The sequence below is a fragment of the Sodiomyces alcalophilus genome, assembly GCF_042370955.1.
Source record: "Sodiomyces alcalophilus JCM 7366 unplaced genomic scaffold ACRALscaffold_2, whole genome shotgun sequence".
NCBI classification, from domain to species: Eukaryota; Fungi; Ascomycota; class Sordariomycetes; order Glomerellales; family Plectosphaerellaceae; genus Sodiomyces; species Sodiomyces alcalophilus.
This window is the reverse complement of record NW_027263533.1, coordinates 1025701-1052685: the sequence shown is the minus strand read 5'-3', so window position 1 is coordinate 1052685 and position 26985 is coordinate 1025701. Positions and strand designations below refer to the sequence as shown.

At 54.1% G+C, this 26985-nt stretch overlaps 9 protein-coding genes across 9 annotated transcripts; 5 read left to right on the top strand and 4 right to left on the bottom strand.

The window, feature by feature from the left end:
• Window positions 1–175: 175 nt before the first annotated feature.
• On the top strand, window positions 176–1875 carry ACRALDRAFT_2118407 (uncharacterized protein; the record flags this gene model as incomplete). The annotated part of the gene is made up of 4 exons (XM_071023795.1): window positions 176–398; window positions 464–533; window positions 595–1060; window positions 1245–1875. Coding segments are annotated over exons 1-4 (1221 nt in total), but the record flags the coding sequence as incomplete, so codon positions are not given.
• A 546-nt stretch (window positions 1876–2421) lies between these two features.
• ACRALDRAFT_2039946 (uncharacterized protein) lies at window positions 2422–3888 on the top strand (the record flags this gene model as incomplete). Its single annotated transcript, XM_071021007.1, has 2 exons — window positions 2422–2691; window positions 2983–3888. 2 exons carry the CDS (start codon window positions 2422–2424, stop codon window positions 3886–3888), a joined length of 1176 nt encoding a protein of 391 aa, XP_070876557.1.
• Window positions 3889–4212: 324 nt separating this feature from the next.
• On the bottom strand, window positions 4213–5272 carry ACRALDRAFT_2039945 (uncharacterized protein; the record flags this gene model as incomplete). Its single annotated transcript, XM_071021006.1, has 2 exons — window positions 4213–4349; window positions 4465–5272. 2 exons carry the CDS (start codon window positions 5270–5272, stop codon window positions 4213–4215), a joined length of 945 nt encoding a protein of 314 aa, XP_070876556.1.
• Window positions 5273–8673: 3401 nt separating this feature from the next.
• Window positions 8674–10992, top strand: ACRALDRAFT_1039796 (uncharacterized protein; the record flags this gene model as incomplete). The annotated part of the gene is made up of 1 exon (XM_071015153.1): window positions 8674–10992. A coding segment is annotated over one exon (2319 nt), but the record flags the coding sequence as incomplete, so codon positions are not given.
• A 1103-nt stretch (window positions 10993–12095) lies between these two features.
• On the bottom strand, window positions 12096–12914 carry ACRALDRAFT_2039943 (uncharacterized protein; the record flags this gene model as incomplete). The annotated part of the gene is made up of 4 exons (XM_071021005.1): window positions 12096–12188; window positions 12269–12334; window positions 12417–12661; window positions 12767–12914. 4 exons carry the CDS (start codon window positions 12912–12914, stop codon window positions 12096–12098), a joined length of 552 nt encoding a protein of 183 aa, XP_070876554.1.
• Window positions 12915–14307: 1393 nt separating this feature from the next.
• ACRALDRAFT_1074536 (uncharacterized protein) lies at window positions 14308–15641 on the top strand. The gene is made up of 3 exons (XM_071018252.1): window positions 14308–14736; window positions 14833–15040; window positions 15138–15641. Exons 1-3 carry the CDS (start codon window positions 14536–14538, stop codon window positions 15341–15343), a joined length of 615 nt encoding a protein of 204 aa, XP_070876553.1. The 5' UTR covers window positions 14308–14535; the 3' UTR covers window positions 15344–15641.
• Window positions 15642–15707: 66 nt separating this feature from the next.
• On the bottom strand, window positions 15708–18382 carry ACRALDRAFT_1060877 (uncharacterized protein). The gene has a single exon (XM_071016318.1). It carries the CDS (start codon window positions 18302–18304, stop codon window positions 15911–15913), a length of 2394 nt encoding a protein of 797 aa, XP_070876552.1. The 5' UTR covers window positions 18305–18382; the 3' UTR covers window positions 15708–15910.
• Window positions 18383–18868: 486 nt separating this feature from the next.
• ACRALDRAFT_2039940 (60S ribosomal protein eL6) lies at window positions 18869–19862 on the top strand (the record flags this gene model as incomplete). The annotated part of the gene is made up of 3 exons (XM_071021004.1): window positions 18869–18988; window positions 19276–19611; window positions 19710–19862. The coding sequence occupies 3 exons, from the start codon at window positions 18869–18871 to the stop codon at window positions 19860–19862; spliced, it is 609 nt and encodes a 202-aa protein (XP_070876551.1).
• Window positions 19863–20520: 658 nt separating this feature from the next.
• On the bottom strand, window positions 20521–22847 carry ACRALDRAFT_1028798 (uncharacterized protein; the record flags this gene model as incomplete). The annotated part of the gene is made up of 3 exons (XM_071014857.1): window positions 20521–20789; window positions 20880–22609; window positions 22714–22847. 3 exons carry the CDS (start codon window positions 22845–22847, stop codon window positions 20521–20523), a joined length of 2133 nt encoding a protein of 710 aa, XP_070876550.1.
• Window positions 22848–26985: the final 4138 nt, after the last annotated feature.

Below are 26985 nucleotides of genomic sequence, written 5' to 3'. Positions count from 1 at the left end.
TACTGACCACCCCGCTCTTCCAAACACGAACAGGACAGAACTCGGAATCCTTGTCACTTCCCGCCCCACCCGTGCGCCTCCGACGCGTCTCATCTCGGATTAGATTTCGGCCCGAGAACAGACCTGCAAGGGAAACTGCTGCTGGGCCGGATTACACACCTCAGGTACCTAGGCACAGAGCTCTACGTAACTCCGTTTGAGCTCCAATATCGTCAACCTTGGAACACACCTCGAGGCACTGGATGTTCATTTTCCTGCTCAGCTCAACACCTCATAGTCCATTTTCCGTTACCCTGCTCGTTTAGCCTTTCTCGACTTTCCGATCCGCATTTCCACCTGTAACGATGTCGATTGCCCCTCTCATCACATTCAAGGCTGGCGCCTGTGAATTCAACGATGTAAGTTCACGTTTCCTTTTTGGCCTGCACATGTCCAAAGCATGGCTCAACTAATATCCATGTAGGAGCAGAGTGACGAGAAGAAGGTGACGCCACTCCCGACTCCGGGTTACATCTATCTCTACTCTGACGATGGTTCGTTTTCTCTCTGCATTTCGATCGAACAGGCACCTTGTTCATGCTAATGGTGTGGTAGACCTAATCCATTTCTGCTGGCGCAAGCGAAGCGCTCCGATGACCGAACCCGACCTCGACCTAGTCATGGTTCCCACAGACGGCCAGTTTGTTCCCTATACATGGGCCGACCAGTCTTCCGCAAAGACAAACGGTCGCATCTTTGTCCTGAAGTTTGCCTCGTCGTCATCACGCCACTTCTTCTGGCTGCAGTCCAAGCCCCAGTCCAGCAACGGAGATCCGACCTGGTTCAGCCCGCGCGACAAGAAAATTGGCGATATTGTCAACAGACTACTGCAAGGCGAAGAAGTGAACATTACACAAGAGCTGTCGCAAGTGCGCAATGTTGACGACCGACGCGACAATGACGACGACGAGACCATGGAAGATGTCGAAGGCCATGGCGGTGCCGGTCCCGGCGCGACAGGAGGCGACATTCGAGAGGAAGGCGAGGAAGCCAGAGAAGGCGGAGGCGACGGAGCTCGAGCGTAGGTCAATCTTCCAACTGCCCGACTCGACTGCCCATGCAGTAAATGGGGTGCTTTGGTGTCTTTTTGTCGATGCGATCCCAGAAAGAACCAGGGGATAAAGAACGAGAAAGAAAAAGACAACTGCCTAAATAAAGTGGCATGGCTGTACTTATTAGCATATCCCATATCAATCGTGGTTCAGGGCGAATATTTCTTCCATGGTATCGAGACACCTCAGCGCCGCCATGCTTGTGCCTTTGGCTAACGGGTATATTAGAGCGGCCGACGGGGCTCGCACCGCTCCTGTATCTGATGCCGATGCTGTTGTACGGAATTTTCTACAGTCGCTGCAGGGGAACGCTGGTCTGAACAGCTCGCAGTCTGGAGGGCAGGAAACTGCCGACAAGCCGTACCCCTACCTTAACCACCTGTTGCCCAGCGAAACCACCATTCCCATGATCGCATCGGCATCAGAGGCCTACATCGACAATCTATTAGATCTCTTGCCCCCTACCATCTTGGTTCTTGCCACCGGGTCTGGGGATTCGGAAGATGTTGAGCCGTCTGCGGAGGCGACAGCGGCAGCAAAGGCGTCTCTAAGCCTGGCCGAAAAGAAGAATCTCTTGGAGAAGGTCCTTAGGAGTCCACAGTTTCACCAGGCTCTGGGCAGCCTCACCGTGGCTATTCAGGACGGTGGGCTCCCCACTATTGCGGAAGCTCTCAATGTGAAGGTGGCCAACGGCGGTTACATTCGGGGCGGAGGCATGCCACTGGGCGGTGGAGAGGCCGTGGAAGCCTTTGTCGAGGGCGTGAAAACGACAGTCAAGGAAGAGGAAGAGCAGTGAAAGCCATAGGTCGGAAGAGGTTGTTTGATGTGGCTGTAGTAAGAGCTGCTGCTGGAGTGGCAGCAAGATCAGGGATCTCGGGGAAGGTTGCTTCGGTAATCTGATAGAGTGAAATCTACAACTGAAATGCCATGTCTCAGGAAAGGGTATGCGATGACGCTGTTTACTTGTGAATAATCCTCGTGGAACAATTCATCTCGCGACATTCCCTTTCTTAACGTACGAACAAATTACGAATGCATACGAAGTAGTAGTGTACTTCGTATCTTGGAGGGAGCTTGAGTGGCGTACCTCTGTACTGTATCCGTACTGTGTACGATGTACTGTTCGTACAGTGCACAGCAAAGTGGACCGACCGCCTTACCATGTCCACCAACCAAACCAGTCGTTCGTCACTCTGAGGGGATCAATTCAAGTTCTTGGGAGAAACACGAGCCAATAGCTCTGTTTCTTCCCTTCCTCGAGTGTTCTGTAACCTGTAGGCGTTCCTCTATCAACAAACAGGTCTTTCTGGCTTCAAGAGAAATTTCAGCCATGGTCGAATTCCAACCTCCGTTGCCTACATCTGTAGATAAATTCGATCAAGATGATCGAATATCATACTCGAGGCTCGACAACAAGTATCTAGCTGTCCACGATGATGGTACCGAGTTCGAGTTCCATGCCTCGTCAGGCCGATGGGTGCTCGCAGAGGAGGAACCCCTTGATGGGGACGAAGCGCAACACCTTAAGCGAATGGGAGGAGCCCAGAATGAGGGCGACACAATGTCCAGGAAACGAAAAGAACCGTCCCATGGAACCGAGGTAAGCTGCGCCTCTTAGCCGGGACAGGCTGTCTTGTGCTATATCCGTTCACCGTGACGTTTCTCTTCATCCCGGGCCGCTTAAGGACATGTGGAGATACCTTTGGGCTTTTCCTTCCCGCGTTCTCTCTCGCCAATTCAGTGCTTCGTTGTTGGTCTGTCAAGCCATGGAGAGTTCGCCGCATGGCCGGATGGCATGGACGAGAGGCGGGAGAATAGCAAGCGACAAACACGAACAGGACAGAGACACTAACCTAACCTGGGGCCCATGCGACCCCCGCGCGGAATATAGGAAGGCGACAGCAGCACAAAGAAGAGACCAGCCAGACCAAGCAGGAGGCCCAGGCAACCTCCACAACCTCGACAAAACACGGCCGTGTACGTGACAGGCCTCCCTCCCGACGCGACAGCCGATGAGGTCCACGAGGTCTTCTCCCGCAAAGCGGGCGTCGTGGCAGAGGAGATCGACAGCGGCCGGCCGCGCATCAAAATGTATACGGACAGTGAAGGGCGGTTCAAGGGCGACGCGCTAGTGGTATTTTTCAAGCCGCAGAGCGTCGAAATGGCCATCATGCTTCTCGACGATACGGACTTTCGAATGTCAAGCACCGGGCTCGGAAGCGGCAAAATGCGAGTGCAGGCGGCCGATTCGAGCTACAAGAGGATGCGGTACGACGCGGATGCGGATGCCGGTGACGGGGACGCCGGCGCCAACGGCAAGGGCGACGGCGAAGAGCGGCCGAACAGGACCAGGGGCAGCGAGCGCGACAGGCAGCGGATCATTAAGAAGACGCAGAAGATGCACGCGAGACTGGGCGACTGGAGCGACGATGAGCCTTCCTACCTGGCCGCGGCAGGTGGGTCATCCCGCTGGAATAAAGTGGTTATACTGAAACACATGTTCACCCTGGAGGAGCTGGACGAGGACCCGGCGGCGCTGCTGGAGATCAAAGAGGATGTGCGCGAGGAGTGCGCCAAGCTGGGCACCGTCACTAATGTGGTGCTGTTCGACGACGAGCCCGAGGGCGTCGTGTCCGTCAAGTTCCGGGAGCCCGAATCGGCGGAGGCGTGCGTGCAACTGATGCACGGGCGGAGCTTTGCCGGGCGCACTGTCGAGGCATCCATTGCGACGGGGCGGGAGCGGTACCGGAGGTCAAATAAGAGGTCCCAGGACGAACAAGACTCCGATTCGGAATAAGACCTTGGTCGCAGCCCAGGAGGATGGGACGTTGGAGCACGACCGGAAATTCGGCCTAGGGACTATTATCCTCTTTACGCATAAGAAGAATTCCTATGCATGGGCCACGGCTGGGGATTCCAGTTATGTAACATGTAAAACTAATACGCGTTATTTCTTTTTCGGCGAGACACGGTCAGGCTGGCTACCTAGCTAGATGCACTAGATATTCCTAAACCCAGGTGTTTGCCGGGTATATGGGACCAGCGGTTGATATTGGGTACCAGTACAGTACAGTACATAGGAATACCCGCAGTACGAGGAATCCCTTTTACATTCAAAGTATTACAAGCTCCCACCAACTGCTCTGATGATCCCGTCGGTATTCGCCGTGTCTAGTACGTCCAGCTTCTCCCTGTCGGCGATAACGAACCATACGGCGGCTTCAATGATTCGGCACACGATCTGCAGCTCGAGGTCATCTGAAGGAGGGTTGGTAGGTGTTCTCGTCAACAACGCGCTCGTCTTCGTAAGAAAGAAAAGTCGGCGATGGAGAAAAGGGAACGGGTTATCCGTTCAGTCCCAAGGTAGACTCACCTCTAGGTGCATAGACCATGAGAAACTCCTCCGGCACAGGCATAGAGCCGAACCATCCTTTGCAAGCGAGCGGGTGCCTCTGGCCCCATCCTTTGGCCAAGACCTCGGCGATGTCGTCCGGGTGCAGGTTCATGTGAAGGGAGTGGTCCGAGTCGTGGACGTGGCACACCTCGCCGTTGCAGGTGACGTTGACGGGGTGGCGGGCGAACAGGGCAAGGCCGTGCTTCTCCAGGCAGGAGCGGGCGGTGCCGAATTTTTGGAAGCGGCTTCGGGCTAGGTTCTCGAGGGTGCGGCGGAGGGCGCGGTAGTGCTGGTGGGTGCCGTGCTGGTCGAGCTGCCTCTGCGGGGCGATGCCGGCAACGATGGGCCGGGGTCCCGGGCGATACGGCAGCGGAGACTCGTGGAGGATGCCTCGTTCGGGACGGCGGGACGGGTCGGGTTTCGGGGGGGAAAAGGGGTCTCGGATAGCCCACAGGCGGAGCCAAGCTATCCTGATGTAGCCTCGGAATGTCGCGGGCGTGCCACCGGGGCCGAGACCGATGAAGTTGTTGTAGTCATTGTGGATCAGGAGCAAGATGGGCACAAGGGCGACCAAAATCTCGGCAATGGGCCGTTTGACAAAGTGGATGATGAGGACTAGGGCGGCGGTCAGGCTGAAAATGGCAGGCCCGTCCAGGGTGACGGAGATGGGCCTTTGCTTGAGAACATAGGTGGCGGCAACCTGGTCGACGTCAGAGCCCAAGACCTGCGGGTTGACAGGTGGTTTTGGTTGCTCGAGTTGAATCGTAGTACAGGATGAGACGGTCATAGTCGATGCACCCCATGGGAAATGGAGGTGTCGAATAAAGGAGCTGTAGCGAACGTATGGAAGATGGGGGGAGAAGGGAAGGAAGGTGGGCAAAAAAGACGACCCGGGTATTGTTAAGACAGTCTCAAATCCAAGTATGACGAAGACGGCCGAACACGAAAGGGGCTGCACGGGGTAGTGGTTGGTCACGGGAAAGGAACGAGAACAGAGTCCAGTCGTAGCGGGATTGAAGGCCTACACGAGAGGTGAGTATCGTGGAATTCACAAAGGCCTGCGGGGTCTGAATAGGGCTGGATCAGTAGGTCAGATGTTGGGGGCCCTGGAAGTAACCTGAAGGGGATCAAGTGACGTTGATCTGCGTCAAACGCCAGTGGCTAGGAATGGAAGCAATCGTGATCCCTTGCTCCAAGCTTTACGCTACTCCTGACCGACGAGCGGCAGTTGGCAATCCAGACGAGGCCAAGTGGGGTCAACCGATCAATAAAAGGGCGTATCGGCGGAACAGTGGATTTCGGAAGAGGTCTGATGAGAACGCCACAGAACGACCGAGTCGGTAGCAGGGCAACCGGGCGAAGGAGACCATACGGATAAGAACCGGAATGGAGGTTCTGGACTGATGAGTAGCAACGCTTTTGCGTTTGTCACTTGTCAAGAGTAAACCCCACACTTGAATTGGTGCGGTCCCGTTGGCGTTGAGCCGCACCATGACGTTGGGTTGAGGCACTGTCGGGGGGAAGATGATACGAGTATGACAGACGCTACGTGGAGCGTCGGTGAGGGAGGAGGGAGATTGTCCACGTGATGGGGTGGGCGGTGTAGAGACGACGTCGGTTGGAGACAAAACCTAGGACAAAGCGCAACCGCTGACTAATGAACCTCAGCCACAAGGGGCAACGACCCAAGACTAAAGCTACCCCAATAGAGATCCCAAGCAACTACAGCAAACGCAACGATGGAGGACGCAATGATGGTACTGCAGCACAGAGGCCATACGATACGATCGAAATCCTGATCCAGGCGGTTGAGGAGGGTACGGCCCGTGCGATGGAGTCCCGGGCCCGGCCTATCAAACAGGCACCGGAACACAGTGACGAATGGAGGCGCACAAACCTCCACCCCACACCCGCCCAGGGCGGCGCCGGCCGGACAGACTACTCATTGTCCGCTGGAGCCCCAGCCCCGGAAACGCAACCCACGAAGACGAAGAAGGCGGTTTTCATCGGATCCCGCCATTTTGTTAACAGTAGCACACACATAAAATAGGAGAAGGTCAGTCGTGGTCCCTCCCAGCGTTGTCTTCTTTCCAGGGCCATCAGAGTATTCATGATCTGCTCTCCATCCTCGACAAGCAAGAACAAAAGGTGGACAGTTGTACGAATAAGTTTGGGGTGGGGAAACGACCGTTTCAAGTGGCGTTGCAAGCCCGCACATCCCTTTACCGCCATCTTTTCCCCCAGAAACTATTGGATCTGTTGTCTCACTTCCGTATGTACATTGCTTCGGAAAGCGTCTCTCGAGAGCTATCGGTGAGCGCCCTGATGCAGGGGATGGGCAGGCGAGCAGAAGAGTGTAAGGAAAACGATAGATTGTATTGAATGTGTGTATGTAGTGTGGAAAGAGAAGCCTCTCTCCTACGGCACGCTGCCTTCTTACGCGGCTTCAGCCTATCATAGATGATGAGCGCATGTATTTCACCGGGGGAGCTCGTATCTACAAGGCTCAGAGGGGCTCCAACGGGTCTTTCGTAAAATCAGCTCGCCAGATGCAAGCCGTTACACCTTTGAGGTCTTTTGATCGGGTAGCAGGAAATCCTCGCATAGCCGGCCGACCTGCTCGGTGATCTGAGTGGGCCTGACCTGGCCACGTCTGCCTTCGAGATGCCGTCTCGTCGAGGGACAGGATGTCGCACTGAGCGTTGCATCTATGGGGGCAAGCCTAGTGCCTGGTACTTCCTTCGCGCAGAAGATTGCCGTCGTCCTGTCTTACCCTCGTCGTAGGACTCTCTAAACTCTGTGCGAAACAGGCGGACTCGGGCCCTGCCCATGGCTGTAGTATTGATGTTGGTCTTTTGGGCGCAGTCGTTACACCGCGGCTCGCCCGCTGTGGACCGCGAATGCTGTGTCCATTGGCGCATCATTGTTGGTGTCGGCTCTCAAATACTTCGCATTTCACAATTGGGGCCAGCCCGGTGACCACACCTTGAGCTCCACGTGTGTCTATTTGCCGGGGGACAACATAGCGATCCCCGGAGGCCTTCGGGGCCACAAGCAAGCGCGTTTCGCTCCATTCGGGCTTCGCGTTTCAAAGGTATTTTCACGCTGTTTGTTGAACTTTCTTCAGGTGACAGATCCTTGACTAATAGAGCCGATACAGCATCACCTGGCAGGCACGCATGCGATGTATAATGTGTCAACAGCAGTCCAAGCAAGGGGGCTGACAGGATTTTGGGCAAGGAAGATGCGATGAACAGCTATATGCACAAGACGAGAGCAGACAGGGAGTCAACCCCCAGCACGTTTTCTCTTCTAAAGCGCGGGAAGCGTACGAAGTAGGGAAATGCAGCAGACGACCGGGCAAAGAAGAGGAGGAAAATCACACACGGATTCAGACAAATGGGCACACCTGGAGCCAGTCGTAGCTGACCGACGCTAGGACCATGGTTGCCCGTAGCAACCAAAGTACACAGTTTCAACATGACTTTGCTAATGCCCCAATAGGGACGTTCCTTGCCCTTCACCATCCCTCTTGCTTCCCTTACCTTGGCCACGACTACGAAATAACTGTCACGCTTTGCACTACCTCTCTTGATATTTCGACGGAAAATACTACGCCAGCTAATTCTTAGTACGATACTGCTCGCGATTCCTGACAATCCCCGTCAACATTCAACTGGAGAACAGCTGCCCCTCGAACCCTCGCAACATTCCACAGACACTGCCGCGGTCTCATTCTCTCGCCCAGGCTAGAATCGCCAAAAACCCACTTCGGTCCTGTAAAGATTCAATTCCCGAGACACCGCCAGATCGGGCAGCATTCGCGGGGCCTGAGCCGTCGGGCTGGGATCGACGTATACCCCGGACAAGGCAGTAGAAGCTGTGAGTGTCCCCAGCATAGAGCTTCGTCTCAACAAAATCCTCAGTTCGACGCTTCTCTAACAAAGGCTTCACCAGGTGGTCTCGAATTGAGCTCGACTTTCCATGGGTCTATTAAGGAATCCGCTCCGTCCCCGACAGGGGCGGACACCAAGATTTCCCCGCTACGAGAAACTCCAAAAGGAGCGTCTGTCAGATGACGATGAAGACTATTATCCCTCCGACGATACATCGGATTACTCGGATGAATACTCTCCGAGCAGCGGTGCCTCAAGGCAGACCTCTTCCTCCCGGTCCAGCGCTGCCGCCATGTTGCCCAAACGAACTGTCGCCCCACCTCACGGACCCCCCAGGATACGATCGTATCGCCTACCCAATAAGGTCATTCGACTACTCTGTTTAGGCCTGATGGCTTTCATCGCCCTCATGATCACCGTTCTCGTCCGCGCCAGTCTGAGCGAAAATAGAAGAATAGCCGAAGGCAACATCCAGAAAGCACCGGGCCCGCCGCCCGTATGGGAGAGCTTCCCGTTCCTCACGAGGTATTACGGCGGTGTTAGGAGTCTAGTCCCGTTCTCGGAGGTCGCTCCTCAGTACCCCCGCGCCCAGGACGAGCTACCCCTGGATGAGCTCGACTTCAACACCACCATAACCGAGACGTCCGAAGACGGTGCTGATGACGCCGTGAGGAGGGGTTTGCCCGAAAGCAAGCCGGCTTTTGAACATCCCCGCTCCATCTTCACGACCCGGCCCGAAGAGATCCAGGAGTGCTTCATTGACCGCCACAACAAGGTTCGTGTCCCGCCCATTCGATACTACGAGGGTCGACCAAAAGGTTTCCCCGAACATGTCCTCGGTTCGTACGATCTGCTCGGTCTACCCGAGGATATCTGCTACGAACGATACGGCAGATACGGACCCTACGGCTTGGGCTATTCCGTGCGCTCTGGTGGATTGGGGGTCGGGGAGTACGGCGAGATGGAAGGCTCTGAGAGCGTCTGGGAGAAGGATGGAAAAGTGAACTTTGCCAAGGTCGACTGGGCCGACACCCAACGGCGATGCTATCAGGCCAACGCGGCCCGGTACAAGTCCTTGCCACCAAGGACGCCGTCTACAAGGGGCTTCTACATTTACGATGGTCCCAAAAGCGCCGACAGCGTGACTGCTGTGGACACTGAACCCGTTGTTACCCCGTCAAACTCTTCGGCTCACTCTCAACGCAGAGACGCCGAGGATATCGATGTAGCCCCGGAAGAGAAACTCTCTCGCACGGCGTTTGTGATTCGGGCCTGGGACGAATACTCGTTCCGCGAGGAGGACATCATGAACATCCGGTCCATCATCTCGGAACTCTCCCTGGCGTCCGGTGGCCGCTACGATGTCCATCTCCTGGTCGAAGTGAAGGACGACGCAACCAATCCCATCTGGGCCGACCACGAGGCCTACGAGAAGCGCATCAAGGACAGTTTCCCGGAGGAATTTCAAGGCCTCGTGACGCTGTGGACCCAGACCCAGATGTTGTCCCTGTACCAGGGGATCCACGACCTGTTCAGCACAGGGCCCGATCGACCAGTTCATGGCGCGTACCGTGGCCTATCCATGGCGATGCAGTTTTTCGCCTATCGGCATCCCGAGTATGACTACTACTGGTCTTGGGAGATGGACGCCCGCTACACGGGACACCATTACGACCTCTTTTCCAAGCTGGAGAACTGGGCGCGCGAGCAGCCGCGAAAGAACCTCTGGGAACGCAACGCCCGTTACTACATCCCCAGCGTACATGGCTCATGGGAGGACTTCCGGCAAATGACACGCGTGCAGATAGAGATGGGACTGACATCCCCGGACAACACTTGGGGCGAGGCCCGGGGACCCAGACGCGGCGATCCCGTCAAGGTGGACAAGCCTATCTGGGGACCGGAGCGGCCCAGCAGTGAAGATGACCTGTTTGAGACGGAGAACGATCCCGAGCCCCCCACAAGCGTGGAGAAGGACAAGTACGAATGGGGCGTTGGCGAAGAGGCCGACCTCATCGCACTGAATCCCATCTTCGATCCCGACGGCACAACATGGACCCTGGGCGACGATATCACGGGGTACAACAAGAACAACCGCTCCGAGCCCCTCCCGCCTCGCCGAGCACACATCATCACGGCCTCCCGCCTGTCCCGCAGACTCCTCATGACGATGCACCGCGAAACGGCCTACAAGAAACACTTTGCCTTCCCCGAGATGTGGCCCGCGACCACCGCCCTCCACCACGGCTACAAGGCCGTCTTCGCCCCGCACCCGCAGTACGTCGACCGGGAGTGGCCGACCGAGTACTTCGCCCAGGTCCTCAACGGCGGCAGGAACGGCGCCAGCGGCGGCGCCCGCACCTCCGTCTTTGGCCAGCGCGAGCACAACCTCCGCGGCCTCACGTGGTTCTACAACTCGGGCTTCGGGCCCAACCTGTACCGCCGCTGGCTCGGGCTCAAGGTCAACAACGACGGCGGCGAGGAGTTTGAGCTCGTCGAGGACCCCAGCAAGGACGGGAAGACGGTCGGCGGCCTCCGCGGCGGCGAGGGCCGCATGTGTCTGCCCCCCATGCTCATCCATCCCGTCAAGGACGTCGTGCTCCCCGTTGAAGAGGTCGAGGAGGTGGAGATACCCCAGTCGGATCCGAACGCGTGAAATATACGACGAACGAAGTAACATTCGACACAAGACTGTTTTTGGCGAGGCGTACTGGTGTTGGGAGTCTTCTGTTGTTGGATATCCCTCATGTAATGGGCGCGGGAATTTTAGGGCTATGGGTCACGCATATATAGAGTTGCTCATTGTTCCAATATGCATCTTGTTTTATATTCCTCGACTCAGCTGACCGCTGCGCACACTGCTTTGGATAACCTGGTCCATGTCCCATCATGACCTTCTCCCGCTTCCCGTAAGCAAAGTCCTGTCAGTGTTGGCAACCAGCAAAGGTAATTCCGCCGTCATCAGGGCCACGAAATCTTCATCGCTAGATTTATGGCACAAGGCGGAGTCCACATACTGAGGAGAAGTACGAAGGAGGCAAAAGAGTCACCGACGCTCAAGACAGCCTGAGATGATGATCCGAACCATATCAACACAGGAGAGCTCGTCCACCCATGTTAGCAAGTTCCAGCTCGGGCCATAGCGCTTATCGATAGCACCTTGCAACACAAATTGATTGGCAAGTATAATCTAATAGATGTATAACCAATTACCTACGCATTGTACTGGCAATAAAGACAAGGGAATACATAACACGTGGCAGATAGTAGTGTAGGTACCTAGTTCTGGTCAATGCCGCGAGACAAAGAGTGTACAACAGAAACTTCTCAATGCAAAGACACCGCTCCCATTCTTCCAGCATAACAAGTGCTTGGTCCTGAGACCGGAATGCGTGTGTGGCCTAGTATATGCTTGGTGATGTCGGAAGAGACGAGGATCCGATGCCAATGCGATCCGGTCCTGGCGTAGAACATAAAGACAAACACCAGGCACCCCACGGAGGCGAGGCAAAACGGGGCGGACGATGGCATTTAGTAGCGTTCGAGGGAGAATGAGCGAGACCGATAGTTAATGGGACTACTCGATTGGATTGTGCTGAAGAACTTGCAAAGTACCACCGAACCATTAAGTGGAAGTGTAGGCTGACATGGCCGGACGGTGTGGGCGTAAGGCGTCATGCGGCTTCATTTCTTGTCTGCTCAGGTATGAATAGTTTACTGGTGACCAGCCTTACGCAGGGTGGTCGCGAGCCACTCAAGACCCTCATACAAACCATCACCAGAAGTAGCGCAAGTAGACTGAATGTACTATAGGAGGGGAGAATGGGTCAGCTTTGTCGTCGAGACCGGGAATCGCCAGGAAGACGAAGGGAAAAGCAAGGACATACCCAAGCACGTTGTCTCAGGCTGTGAAGGCCGAGCTTATCTGTGATTTCGGCAGCGTTCATGGCGTTCTATGGGAGGGACAAGGAGTTAGCAAAAGGACACTGGCAATAGTGTCGGTTTCGATAAGCGGAGAGACGAGGGGTGACATACGGGAAGATCCTGCTTGTTGGCGAAGACCAGGAGAATGGCGTCCCGCAGCTCATCCTCGTTCAGCATGCGCTGGAGCTCCTCACGCGCCTCGACAATACGGTCGCGATCGTTGCTGTCGACGACGAAAATGATACCCTGGGTGTTTTGGAAGTAGTGCCTCCACAGAGGACGGATCTTGTCCTGACCACCGACGTCCCACACGGTGAATTGAATGTTCTTGTACTCGACAGTCTCGACGTTGAAGCCTGGACGGCAGTATTAGCACCGCGCTAAAAAAAAACTCCTCACATTTCAAGCGGTCGCAGGAACAGCGGTCGCAGGAACAGCGGGCGTCGGAAGAAAGGCCGTACCGATGGTGGGAATGGTGGTGACAATTTCACCAAGCTTCAGCTTGTAGAGAATGGTGGTCTTTCCGGCAGCATCAAGACCGACCATGAGAATTCTCATCTCCTTCTTCCCCCATAGCTTGTCGAAAATCTTCGAGAATGCGAGACCCATGATGGCGATTCCGGCGTCGGCGACGGTCTATTTAATTGTGTGTGGAGTGTATCGGACTAGGAACCAAAGGCGACTCTGCTTTCGAAACAATGGTAAGTGCAAGAACGGGCGGTAGTGGCGATATAAAACGACGACCTGGTGGCCATGTGGTGACGTTGCCCAACAACAATAAATGGTGCAGGCCAAAAGGACAGATTGGGCTTTTAGGGATATAGGACAGAAACCTCGCGTGATCTGAATGTAAAGGGCAATTAGGCAGCAAGTATTCCCAAACTGACTGCCTGGGTCAGGTAAGAGGGATATGATGGTGCAGGGAAGTGAGGACAGCTAGGCCGTGAAAAGAGCGGATGGTGATGGTTGAATAGGCAGCAGAATAAGGATGGGATCGAGAATCCTAGGACAGCCTCCCAAGTGACATGCGCAGCACCGTGACAGTTGGGGACGAGAGCAAAGCAGGGGATCAAAGACAGAGAGTAAAGCAACTCACATTTTCGCAAAAAAAGACTCCCTGGGCTCTGGTGCACAATGGAGCTTGTGGTGTGATGTCGAGTCGGTGTCGGTGAAGAAAGGGGGGCGGAGTGTCGGGATGGAGAGCCAGAGAAGTTCAGAAGAGGTTGGTGCCGTGATTTTCAGGTAAGGAAGGAGGAAAGGACATCATTTTCAGATTTTGAGTCCCCACTTCAGCACTGGCTCGCCCCTGCCTGGTGCTGGCACTTGTACCGGCCACCTTGCAGAGTACTGTACTTTGGATGCCTGATGAGGCGCAGGCTCGGGACCCGACGGTGCGGTGTACCTTTGTCACGTGCGTAACACTGTACCTATCGTTATATATTCAAGGGACCAAGATCAGGTAAACAACCCGCAGGCAGCCATATTAATACCGGATCATAAGAAGATGAGCTATTCTTATCAATCATGTACTATGGGATTTTATTAAGAGTACTAATTGGAAAGGGGGAAGAGAGGGAAGTAGAGTAAGACACAATATACGGCCTTAGAGTCCACATCAAGTCGATTCTCGTGGAAAAGAGAAGTACACTGATGTTCCGAACATGATAATCCACCTTCAGCACAACACCCAAAATGCCTTGAAACCCCCTATACCCTAGACAACAGGCTGATGTATGTCAGCCAGGGAATGATTTTTACAGTAATTATATATGCTCTTCGCAAATTAGTCGTGTTGCTCTTATCGCAATGTTCGAGTCATATCTTGCACACTGAAGCATGAAGCATGTACTTCGCTTCGTACATGATCACGAGTGCAATACAAGTACCTACCTACACGGGTAAATCGACACCAAGACTAGTCTATAATAGGAAATTAATAACCTATCCACCCTGTGTATTATGCGGCTCCGAGCAAGCTTCTAACAACCATCGAGCCAATACAAACAAACCTTGATGCAAAGTGTCCTGTCCAGACAGGGATACCTATCAAGTGTACGAAGTATCTGGACTTGCCGACCCAGGGCAATCAGATCCAGGGCGCCACGTTACGAGTATCACCTTCGAATTAACAGCAAACCGACAGACACGAGCAGACGACTCGGCCTCGGCGAGTTTGTCAACTAATTCCCCTCCGCGACCGCACTCAAGTCGTCCTATCCGATCCCTGACCATGTTCTTCCCCGCCGTTGCCAGCACGCTGCTGCTTGCAGCTGGTCTTTTGCAGTCCGTGGCCGCCCACAACATTCAGCTGCCAGCCCACGGCCGGGAGTGCTTTCATGAGAACCTCCATCGCGATGACAAGATGACCGTTACCTTCCAAGTCGGCGACCGGGAATTCGGCGGCTCTGGCAATCTCGACATCGACTTCTGGGTACGACCGCCGAGAAATAATTCAGCCCCAATGGATATTGGAAACAGGATGGGATGGTGACGTCTCGCTAACTCGTATTGCCATCAATTCTTCTAGATCCAAAACCCCAAGGGCCAATATGTGACCAACCAAAAGACCGTGTCCAACGGCGATTTCACCTTCACGGCCAGGAGCGACGGCAAATACACCTACTGCTTCGGAAACGAAAACTGGGGCGCCAACAGCAAGGAGGTTCACTTCAACGTCCACGGCATTGTCTACGTCAACGAGGCAGACGTGCCGGGCGACCCTCTCGAGAAAGAGGGTAAGCCAAATCCAACGCAGCCACTCTACTCTCCCCGTCCTATGTATACCTCTTCGAAACTCCGCTTTGCTAACAATGCTTTTTTTTCTCCGCCTAGTTCGCCAAATGTCCGAATTGCTTGCCCAGGTCAAGGCCGAACAATCCTACATCATCGCGAGAGAGCGCACACATCGCAACACTGCCGAGAGCACCAATGCCCGAGTGAAGTGGTGGAATGTCTTTGTCATTGCCCTCGTCATTGGCGAGGCCGCGTTCCAGGTCTGGTGGCTTCGTCGGTTCTTCGAGGTCAAGCGTGTTGTATAAGCGAGGCTGGGGGATTCAATCCCGGGGCTTCTCAGCTGAACGTTTCAAGTGTTTACTCACTGGCTATGATGGGTATGGCCATGCCGGCGCAAGTTATCGCTGGGCATTTACAATACGGATGCACAAAGGCGAGGCAAAGAGGCAAGGGGTGGGAATCTATTTACCTAGAAAAAAATTACATACCACCATTCAATGAGATTCCCCGACATTAGTCCTTGGGTATGAGGATACCTAGACCGTTGAGGATGGTCCAACAGATGATCATAACAGACGGCCATTACCAAACAGACTTCACTCGTCTTGACATCAACTCCATTGTGTCACCCACGTGCGCCTCGTCTAGAGAGCCAAGATATAAGCCGTGAGATAAGCAACGAAAACTTCTAGGATCATGTCTATTTTGATTATACAGTCTGCCTAGAGTGGATGGGTATTTCAACAGTATATAAAAATACAATGATATACAGAAGGGCGGTCTTATCAGTCGCTGTACAATTTTCCCTCGCCCTGAACCCGCAAAACGCCCCAAAAATCCAAAGTCACATTGCAACTCTACGCCAGGGGAATTCAAGCCGCTTCTTCCGACGCTGCATCGGCCGCTGAAGGAGCCGTCGATCCCGCGGACGTGACGATCAACCCCGAACCGTCTTCCTTGATGCTCACCACTGCCGTCTCGCCCATCTTCAAGTCGCCTAGGATGATCTTGTCAGCGAGACCGTTGCCAATCTCGTTCGTGATGAGCCGGTTCAGCGGCCGCGCGCCGAAACGAGGGTCGTAGCCCTTCCCTGCGAGCCAGTCGCGGACGGCGTCTGGTACTTCCAGCGTAATCCTGCGATCGCTCAGTCGAGACTGGAGCTCCCGTAGCCTGATATCGACGATATCACGGATTGCATCCAGCCCAAGACGCTTGAAAATGATAAACGAGTCGATGCGATTCAAAAATTCGGGTGGATATGCGGACGCAACAATGTCCATCACAGCCGTGCGGACCTCGGGCCCGACGTCGCCGTCTTCCGTTTCGGTGTACGGAACATTGGGGTTGGCACCCACGAGGATGTCCGCTCCGAGGTTCGAGGTCAAAACGATGATTGTGTTTCTAAAGTCGACCTTGCGACCCTGCGCGTCCGTAAGATACCCCTCATCTAGCACTTGGAGGAGCAGCGCCGATATGTCGCGGTGGGCCTTCTCAAACTCGTCGAGCAGGAGAACAGCGTACGGCTTCCGGCGTACGGCTTCAGTCAACTGACCCGCATCCTCGTACCCGACGTAGCCCGAGGGAGCGCCGATGAGGCGAGAGATGGTGTGTTTCTCCTGAAACTCCGACATGTCGAATCGTACAACCGCCGACTCGGTAGAGAAGAGAAACCCGGCCAACTTCTTGCACAGCTCAGTCTTGCCCACACCCGTTGGGCCCAAGAAAAAGAACGACGCAAGGGGCCGGTTGTCGCCCGACAGGCCAGCCCGTTGCAAACGGACGGCGTTGGAGACGGCTTTGATAGCCTCGTCCTGCCCACGCACGGATTCACGGAGGGTGTCTTCCATGTGGACTAGCTTCTCGATATGGCCGGACGTGAGTTTCGAGACGGGAATGCCGGTAATTCGTGAGACTACTGCTGCAATGTCGTCCGCCGTGACGGCGTCGTGCATTATGGTGCTTTCGTTCTGTTGGTCTTCTTTGGGAATCCTCTGCTCTAGCATCGGGATGACGCTGTATCGCAGCTCGCCGGCTCGTCCAAAGTTGCCCTCACGTTGGGCCATGTCGAGCTCAACCTTGGCTTTGTCGAGTTCCTCCTGCGCTTTCTTGACAGCTTCCATCTCGCCGCGCTCCTTCTCCCACAGAGCGTTCAGCTCGGCAATCTCGTCTTGCAGCTTCTTCAGATCCGCCTCGAGCTTCTCTCTCCTCTCCCGGCTAGCGACGTCCTTTTCCTTGCGTAAGCTCTCCAGCTCGATCTGAATCGTCATGATCTTCTGGTCCAGCGCCATGATGTCTTCTGGTTTGGACTCGTGCTGGAGCTTGAGGTGGCTAGCAGCTTCGTCCATTAGGTCGATCGCTTTATCCGGCAGAAACCTGTCTGTGATGTATCTGTTCGAGTAGGTGGCTGCGGCGACTAAAGCGCCGTCAGTGATGCGAACACCATGATGCACCTCGTACTTGTCTTTGATTCCGCGCAAAATACTGATGGTGTCTTGGACGGTCGGTTCGTTGACCAGAATGGGTTGGAAACGTCTTGCAAGTGCAACATCCTTTTCGATTTGCCGATATTCAGTAAGCGTGGTGGCACCACAGCATTGGAGGTCACCACGCGCAAGGGCGGGCTTCAGAAGGTTAGAGGCATCAATCGAGCCTTCAGCCTTGCCGAGGCCAAGTAAGACGTGCAATTCGTCAATGAACAAGATGACTTGTCCCTCGGCCTTGTGGACTTCTTCCAGGACTTTCTTCAGTCGTTCTTCGAAATCGCCTCGAAACTTTGCTCCCGCAATGAGTGAACCAAGATCGAGGGTAATGACTCGCTTGTTTTTTATACTCTCGGGGACATCCCCTCTTATAATCCTAAGCGCTAGTCCCTCGAGGATGGCTGTCTTTCCAGTGCCAGCATTTCCGATGAGGACAGGGTTGTTCTTGGTCCGGCGTGAGAGGATCTGAATTGTACGCTGGATTTCGGAATCTCGCCCGATGACCGGATCGAGTTTACCCTCTTTCGCCTTGGCCGTCAGGTCGATGCCATACTGCTCTAGTGCTGGTTTTTCCGGCTCGCCTCCCAAATTCATACGATGGGTACCTCCGGGTGGATGAGGGCCGCGGCCATTGGCGTATCTCCTTACCGCTACGATGGGTAGAAGAGGCGAGATCTTCAACGTAGCTGCCTCGGTGAGGGCGACTCTTGAAAGAGGCCGAACAGACCTCGAATGTGGGCCAACAAACCGCCTGGCGGACGAGATGAGCTGTCTCCTAGCCTGCATGATGTGCTCTAGTTTCAAAGAAAAAGTATAGAACAGAATAGTCTCACCATAAGAGAGCAAGTGAATACACAGAAGGAGAAAAAATACCGGCTTGGTTTTAGATAGAGAAAAATGTAAATTAACGGCGCTCCGTTATAAGCTCCTCTCGTGATGTCACATACGGTCGGTCTCCCATGAGCTCCGTGTACGTAGTGGCTTCTCGCAGCTTCGGAGAAGCTCTGGCCGGGGGCGAGAACCGGCTAATATTAGCTACATGTATTGGTTGGGTAAGAATGTTCCTCGAGGTTATCAGGTTATCTTATCTCTGTGCCACAGATAACGCACGTAATCCAACTGTACTGTGGCTGATGCTCGGCTCGGAAGTTCCAGTAGGCCGAAGGGTTTTTCCAGGCCCCACAACACGTGGCTTGTGACTGAGGGTTTTCGCTAGTGGGCACACACAAGAATTGATCCAGCCTTCTCAGAAATCCGACAGCAAATAACATCCAAGGCCGACGGACAACCGCAACCCTCCACCTCCCCCTTTCATCACTCTCGAGACGAAAGGACGACGCGATCGCAAAAATGTCGGCGAAGGCGGAATCCACCACCAAGAAGTTCGGCTCGGGCACCCGGGAGGTCCCTGCCAATTCCGAGAAGGCGCAGAAGTGGTACCCTGCCGATGCTGATGCTCAGCCCAAGAAGGTGAGTGTGGTTGGTGATACTTTTGAGGGCGATGGGGGCATTTGGTTTTTGTGGGATTTGCGTGGCGCGGTGAAAATGGTTGTCACGTCGTGGCAGATCATTGTTGCTGGCTTCAATCTCAAGTCCACGGGATATATATCATTTGGTGGCCCCTGATGAACAAGGTTGCATGGATAACACAGCGCGCGACTCCCTCGACATGGCCAAGAGCTGGGCAGGAATAAGGGGAAAGAAACACGTACAGTGACTGGGAAAGCTTCAGTTCCGCTAACTGGGTTCTTCAACAGGTCCGCAAGGCCATCCGCCCCTGGACCCCCCGCCAAACCCTCCAGCCCGGTACCGTCCTCATCCTGCTCGCCGGCCGCTTCCGCGGCAAGCGTGTCGTTCTCCTGAAGACCCTTGAGCAGGGTGTTCTCCTCGTCACCGGCCCCTTCAAGATCAACGGCGTTCCCCTGCGCCGGATCAACTCTCGTTACGTCATTGCCACCTCCCTCAAGGTCGACATCTCCGGCGTTGATGAGGCGAAGATCGAGGAAGTGTCCCAACCCAAGTACTTCACTGCCGAGAAGGCCAAGGAGAAGGCCGGCGAGGAGGCTTTCTTCAAGCAGGGAGAGGCGCCCCAGGTACGAATAGCAGTCGATCCTCGCTTTTATGGAGGAAGTTTTGCGTAACATGACGCAAGTTGGAAGACCTGATAACTGACATTTGATACGTACTTCAGAAGAAGGAGGTCAGCAGCACCCGCGCCGCCGACCAGAAGGCCATCGACAAGGCCCTCATTGCCAACATCAAGAAGGTCGACATGCTCGCCGCTTACCTGGCAACTTCCTTCACCCTCCGCAAGGGAGACAAGCCGCACGAGATGAAGTGGTAAATACAGTTTTTGTCACGGAAATGAGAGCGGATATCTCGGGGTGGCTGGTTGAACGGGGCGTGGATGTGTGTATGTGTGCGCACAACCCGTACCTCTGCCAGGGAAAAAAGGCGGGGGGTAACGAACAATGTGCAGAGCGGGACATGAAGAACTGGGCTTTCAGGGCAGGGTTGGTTTTTGCCAATTGCATTTGAAACTCGACGGCATCGGTCGGTCATTTGGCGTCTGTAATGAGGTTCTTCACAAATCAACAAGGAAGATGACAATCCGGTTTCCGGGTTGACGGCATCAAAAAATCGAACAAAACCAAAAAAAGAACAACATGATTAAACTAAATGGCAATGTTCATCGGACCAACTCGAGGCCGTTAGGATTAAGGGCCGCTGAGTGGACGACGTGTGTCTGGATGAAGTGGACTTGGCAGTTTAGGAGGTGGCTTTGATCTGCTACACATTACCACAACATTGCGGCCTGCGGACGACACCGCATCATGTCTTTTTAGTGTCAAGAGTTCGTTTGATGGGCGTCTTCTATGAAACAACAGTCCCCTCTCCTCTTCAAATGCTAGTTCTACATAGACTGTCCGGCAAGAAGCAACCGAGACTTCGTGTGTCTATTATATTCAGCGCGTACCTTCGACGCCCGCACACTCAATCAATTATACCTCCCGATCGACCCAGCTCTGGATCATCCCCGCTGGGGTGGCATCGTAATGTCGAATGCTAACCTTCCCAGTAGCCTCGTCGAGGTATGTGTTGGCCTGGACGTAGACCTTGCGTGGCTGTTTGTTTTGCAGTACCACATTGCGCACCTTCGTGCCCCAGAAATCCATGTCGACGTCCGTCATGCCCTTGTAGAATTCGATGCCTGCCTCTACATCGGCCGTCGATTTGTAGATATGGATCTTTTGGAGGTATTTGCCCACGGCTATAGCGGGAGGAACGGGTAGAGTCAGTCATCCCAAACTCTCAAGGCAAGTTAAGATGGGCAAGGGGAGGAAGCTGGGGAAAAACTCACCGTCACGGCCAGTGGTCAGAATCTTCGACCGGTCCAACTTGATCTGCAGGTCAGACAGGTCGTCGTTCTTGTAGTCTAACACGCAGAAATCGTCGCCAGCCTGGAGGAAGCACTGAAGGATGGAGAACCGCGCTTGGGAATGAGCTTGGCCCCATTTCTGGCTTTTAGGATCCCACATCTCGAGGGCGACAAGACCAGCGCGAGCCATCTGCAGATATGCGGCATAGAGCAAGTCGCCGGCCTCGTTATTGATGTCGGTGCTGCCGTCCCCAAAGCCGAAGACCTTGAGCACGGGAAATTCGCAGCTCAGGTACATGGCGACCAGCTCCGCCCGGCACTCTTCGTACGAGGCGGCAATGCTTCCGAAGACGGAACCCCATGTCTGGCCAGGCTTGTACCATGTGGTCACGGGCTTGCCTGTTAGGGGGCTGATGGGTGGGTTCTCCTTGTCAAAGTTGTAGACGCCCGGGGAGGTCTCCTGGAGCAGTTTGCCACATCCATGGCCAGTCAGCTCGTGCAGGCCGACTTGTACCTCGAAGGCAGGCTCCCTGTACTTCTGGTACAACTCCAAATCGGCTTCCGAGATGAAGGGTATCTTCTCGTTGGCCGCCTTGGCGCTGAGTACGTTGCCAAGCGAGACGTTCTTGAAACCCTCCGTTTGCCGAATGTCGTCGTAATTGGGAATGTTGATTCCCGCGGGGATTCCAGAACCGGCGAAGGTGAGTACCTCGAGTGAAGTAAAATCGGGAGACAGGAACTTGTCTTTCTCGAAATCCTTGCTCCAGGGAAGGAGAGGGATCAGAGATGGCGCTGACTCGACAAGCTCACCGAAAGCCCGGGTCCGCTCCAGGTTGACCACGGCAGCAAATCCCTCCCACTCACCTCGGATGCCGGCCGGGTCCCGATACGTTTCAATGAAGCCGATGTTCGATTCCACCATGGGCCCCTTGTCTCGGATCCAGTATCTCTGGCTGTCCTTGAACGTAAGCAGCGATCCGTCGTGGAAAGACTTGGCGTAGGCCTTGTGCATGGATGCCTGGGTTTCGTTGTCGCTATGTTCGCCAGCTTTCGCAATATAGCTGGAGATATTCTTCATCTCGGCCGCATAGTCGCCGTACACGAGCTTGATGGTCTTGCCCTTGAGCGCGCCATCCTCAACAGTGAATACAGTGTCTTTTCCGATATCTCCACCCTCGTTGGGAACGTTAGTGATGGCCGAGGCAATGAGTATCTCATAGACGCCGTCCTGAGTCTTGCGCAACCTGGTGTTCTCAGGAAGTAGGCCTTTCTGCGCCATCCACTTAGACACGTCATCAATCTCTGACTCCGTGATATGCGACGAGTCAGGGTAGTACGTCGTCATATGGCCCTTGTCAGGGTAGCCAAGGTGCAGCAAGCTGGGCTTGTCGGTGCTGAAGATGGCACCCTTGGTAGCGTCGTAGAAGCGCTGGGCGTCGGTGCTCGTTTTGGCGAGGGCAGCAAATGTGCTTTCATCACATCTTGGGATGAATTTGGCATCGCCGAAGCTCTTATAGTTGCCACTGTTGCCGAGGAACTGAGCGGCGTACTCTAGGAATTGGGTGAGTTGCGTCTCATCAATACCGGCCTTTTTGGCAAGACCATCCCAGTCGCCGCCGGAGGCCTTGTGCAGGCTGATCAAGAAATCATAGATATCCTCAGACTCAGGTGAGACCTGGCGGAGGACGATGCGATTGCCAGCAAATGAGGCCCTGCAAATTATCGTTAGCTAGCTGCGACGCCAGGTGGCCCAGCATAAAAGAGACATAGCCGCCACCTCAGCTGGGCTCAAGGTATCATTACGACGCATCCTTACTTGCTGATAAAGTGCGCATAACGCTTCTGCTTATCTGTCAGAGCCTCAAAGTGCTTCTCAATCTCAAGGCGCACGACAGAAGGCGGGGCATCTGTCAGGTACTGTGCGAGTTCCTGAGAGTTCAGAGAGGTCATGGTAGCAAATGTCTGCAGTGGTACGTTCCGGCTGCTGCGGAAAGGGGTGTGCTGGGCGAGTTGGAGAGGTTTCAGAAGAAGTGCTGAGGACGTTCTCGATCTCAAGCCAGACACGCGTATGGAGGGTGACAACCGGGCAAAGGTTGAAGACCACATGGCAGCCTGCCTGGGACGGAAAGGAGGAGGTCACAGTTGAGACGGTTGCAAGCCAAACCCGAAACTTGACAAAGTCATTGGCTCTTTCCTTGGTCTCGATGGATCTTTCCCTGCAGCAAATTCGTACGATGTATGGATAGAGGTAAGTTGGGTGAGGAGGTACCTGTCCCAACCTCAGGCAGCCAATTACAGGAGGCTAACCCGAGCTTAACCGGCAGGGAGGGGATCTAGCCACGCCAGTTTTGGCCCCACCCTGGCTACCTAACGACCTACCAGAAGCCGCCACGGACGTTTTCAGTCAATGTGCTTGTGTTGTACGAGAGTACCTAGGTACCAATCACCTCCATGAGGCTGGTATGATACCAACACATCCACAAGCCACACTGCGGGGGATGATCAATGGCACCAAATCCGAACTGCTGGACGACACTAGGTGGTTTTTGTCCACACCGAATCGCATATCAACAATCACCATGTCATGTACACAGGACCAATGTCCCAACATCGGGAATTTCAGGTGATTTCCCCTATATTCAGTCCTAATGTCTAGTAGCCTCAGGTCAGTACTAGTTCATTACCCTCCATCTACGAAGTACAGCGGCGGTACTTCCATGTCCGTCACGTCACCCACCCCGTGTCTCCTCTGCACGGCTCGCCAGCGGGAGGATGGATCAAAGATGTAAATTGGCTCTGAGGAAGCCGACGTATCATGGAACGCCAGGCTTCTGACCGCTCCAAAACCTACGACCGACAGATGCCGCGCACCGGTCAGCATCCATAAAGTACCCTAGTCGTTGCCGCCCACCCACTCCATAAGGCGGGGGCATTCACGGTTCGGCAGGCAACGGGCTCGGCCCAGTCTTGTGTCTTACAACGACCAGTGCGTTTTCACTATAATCTCCGATTCACTTGGAAGTTTCTGGGCCCGGGGATCAGTCAACATTGCCCTATACACTGCTGCTAGCTGACCCCGAGCGGCAGTTGGTGAGGCGCATATGGAGCTTTTGCCTTGGCCTACGGCTTATATCTCAGCGCGCACCCAGGATCCCATGACCTTCAAAAGCAGTGCCCATATGGGGTTTGACGCGCAGTCGTGTGTGGGCGGTAGGCAGTGATGGGGGGTTGGCTGTCTTGAAAGCCCAATGCCCGGGATCCGTTTCCGAAAGCCGTTTCTGCCGCATTAAGGCACTGTGTATTTGGCCGAGATCTGGGCTGTTACCCGGCCTTTTCCAACGGCAAGTGACGAGTCTCAATCGACATACATATATGCCCTGCACCTTTCAGAGTGCGGAGTGCAGAGCGCCCAAAACGTATACGTTGTATACAGTTATATACCCTCATCGGCTTCAGCCTGGGTATGCAAGCATTGCGACCGCGGGATTTATATTCGCACTCCCATGACCACCTCAGAATTTGAGGTACCTCAAATCGTCTCGACAGTATCCAGACATGGTGAGTTGAACCATATTGCACCGTCACCTGGGCCCGCCGGTGGATCTCGATGCGCAATTGTCTCTAAATCCTCTACACTGTCTGGTTTCGACAGAGCGGCAGTCTCAGGATTCACAGGCAAATGAGGGCGTGTGGAAACTGTGAGAGGGTATGAGCGAGAGCTGGAAAATAGGGTGATGCTACTTACTTCGGACAGCTGCATGAGGAGTCTCCCTCAAAAGAAGGGACACTGGACATTGATTTTCTGTAGGTGGAGGCCTCCTCCTCCGACCCCATTTTCCGAGGCCCGTAACCGAAATAACGCAGATCTTGCACTCCTAATGGCGGCGCTTCCATGACAGCGATGCGCCAGTGAAGTGATGCCTCCGCAAGTCCCTTACTCCTTCCCAGATCCGCATGTTATGCCGAGGCTTACTCGGACGAACACGGTTATCTGAATCTTCAGCCGCTGCTTCGCAAAGACTTCGGGGTGCATGAGGTAATCCTCCATGTTTAGTAGCGATAGATTAGACTCTTTCGACTGGGTACGCTGTTGGCGGCCAAGACCCTCAGAAGTTCGTCAATGTTTCGGGCCCCACAGCCATATGAACGACTTGCGCACGGGAGATCATCAGACAGCGCGAAGTCGGTCGAAAACAGAGAACAGCCGCCAGCCAGCTAAACAAACAGCCGCCAGTACCTGGCGTTTCCGTTCCAGGACCTTGCATAGAAGATGTGATATGTGATCGCGGCATTCCTATCGGAAATGGGGCGGCCTGCCAAGGCTAACCCGACCGACGCCATATGGTACATAGGAATAAAAGGAATGAGGACCATGAGACGATCGTGATTAATATGACATGTCGGCATCGTCACAGGCTCCGGGTGTGGACGGAACAAGGGACAAGAGCCTCGCGTCGAGTTTCTTCTTTTCGTGGCCAATACATTCCGTAATACAAGTACTGCATACCAACTTCTTCACAAAATGATGTAATGGGGGGGCTTTTAAACCCCCCAATTCCGTACGAAGTACGTTGTATTCAAGGACTTGTGTATTAATTACTGCCATTCCAGTCAACCGCACACGCCACTGTTTACAATGTGCATTACTACTCCGTAGAGTTTCAGGACTCATTCTGGACAAGACACGTCCATTCGACAATGCACGTACCCGACTCGAGTTAGTCAATTATGGCCGCGTAGCCCATTTCATATCTAGTAATGCTTGGTTGAAAATAGGAAGGGAAAACTAACCCCCAAAGCAAGCCACCGGAGAGAATTACCTATATTGTAGTAAAAATGCTATACTCAGTATATTCTCGCGTATAAGTACTTCGTATATACGATTGGGCTGGCGGGGGCTAGTGACTGGCGGTCAGAGCCCTAGGATAGCAGGGGGTCTACGCAAATCCGCAAGGGGGTCCATCGGGTTTTCGTGGAGGTCGCTGTACCCCCACGCTAATGGGGTTCAGAGTATCCCTGTAGTCTGTCTTGTGCTCTCGTGCCCTCTCGTGCCTAGAGTGCAAAGAATTAGTATTCGCACGGTGCGATCCGGAAGTCACCCCCGGACTGCCGGACGGTGATTTTCCTTGCGTTCCATTGGCGAATTATTATTTTTAGTGATGCTGACCAATGTCCTGGATCGGTGGAAAATGGCCCCAGACAGTGAGACTTCGCACTCCCCCACCATGAAGAGACTTTATCGTCGTACCCGCCATGTCTCCTCCTCCCTTGCATCCCTGCACCCCTGTCGTTCGTCCGCGCTTCTGGGCTACCCCCAACCTTGCTCCCACGCGATCCCGGCAGCCACCGAGGGGCCAGGGCAATGGTACTGGGAAAAGCCCAGCCTATAACCTAGGTCTATCACGAAGGCTACTGTCCTCAGAAGCTAGGAGTCATGATATTTCTGTTCAGTCATGGGGTGGAATTTAGGACACCAGGTCTCTAGCCGTGTTTGTTAATTTTCAACTGGTAACCAACTGTTTGACATGTTGATGTCCCGTGGTGATCTTTCTTCTCACTTACAACGACATCCCAAGATGGGATAGGATGGGTTTCCGTGGAAGCACATTGTACACGTGTAGAGAGGATTTCTCGCAACTACTAGGTGTACTGAGACAAATAGGCACTATTAAATAATACTTGTTAATCTTGTCTCAAAAGCCTCCAAGCACATCTTTGCTCCTAGGGAAGTGCGATCAATATGTTTCTTTTGTTACTCAACAGGCACGGAAATAAGACAGTTTTCAGGGGGGGCAACTGGATTGGGACAACCCCCACACCAGACCATCCCGGCGCCCCACTAATTACCCCATGTCCGCGTACCCACGTAACTTCGTAACTAACCTCGACTGTTACTGGTCCACTGCATGCCCCCCACAGTCCACTAAGAGGCAAGTACGAAGTACGAAGTTCTCTGTCGTACCGTAAGGGACACAGGCCTTCATTTACCGGTTCGATTTTTCTGAGGACTGTAAGCCCATTTAAGAAAATCCCCGGTGACATATGCATTGGAGGGCACCTAGTCTTGTTTGGCCAACAATAAACCGGC

Coding starts and splice junctions, on each gene's coding strand:
- ACRALDRAFT_1074536 (XM_071018252.1), top strand. CDS start 14,536: ATGTTCTTCCCCGCCGTTGCCAGCACGCTGCTGCTTGCAGCTGGTCTT. Junction 14,737..14,832: donor ATCTCGACATCGACTTCTGG/GTACGACCGCCG, acceptor CAATTCTTCTAG/ATCCAAAACCCCAAGGGCCA. Junction 15,041..15,137: donor CGACCCTCTCGAGAAAGAGG/GTAAGCCAAATC, acceptor TTCTCCGCCTAG/TTCGCCAAATGTCCGAATTG.
- ACRALDRAFT_1060877 (XM_071016318.1), bottom strand. CDS start 18,304: ATGCAGGCTAGGAGACAGCTCATCTCGTCCGCCAGGCGGTTTGTTGGC.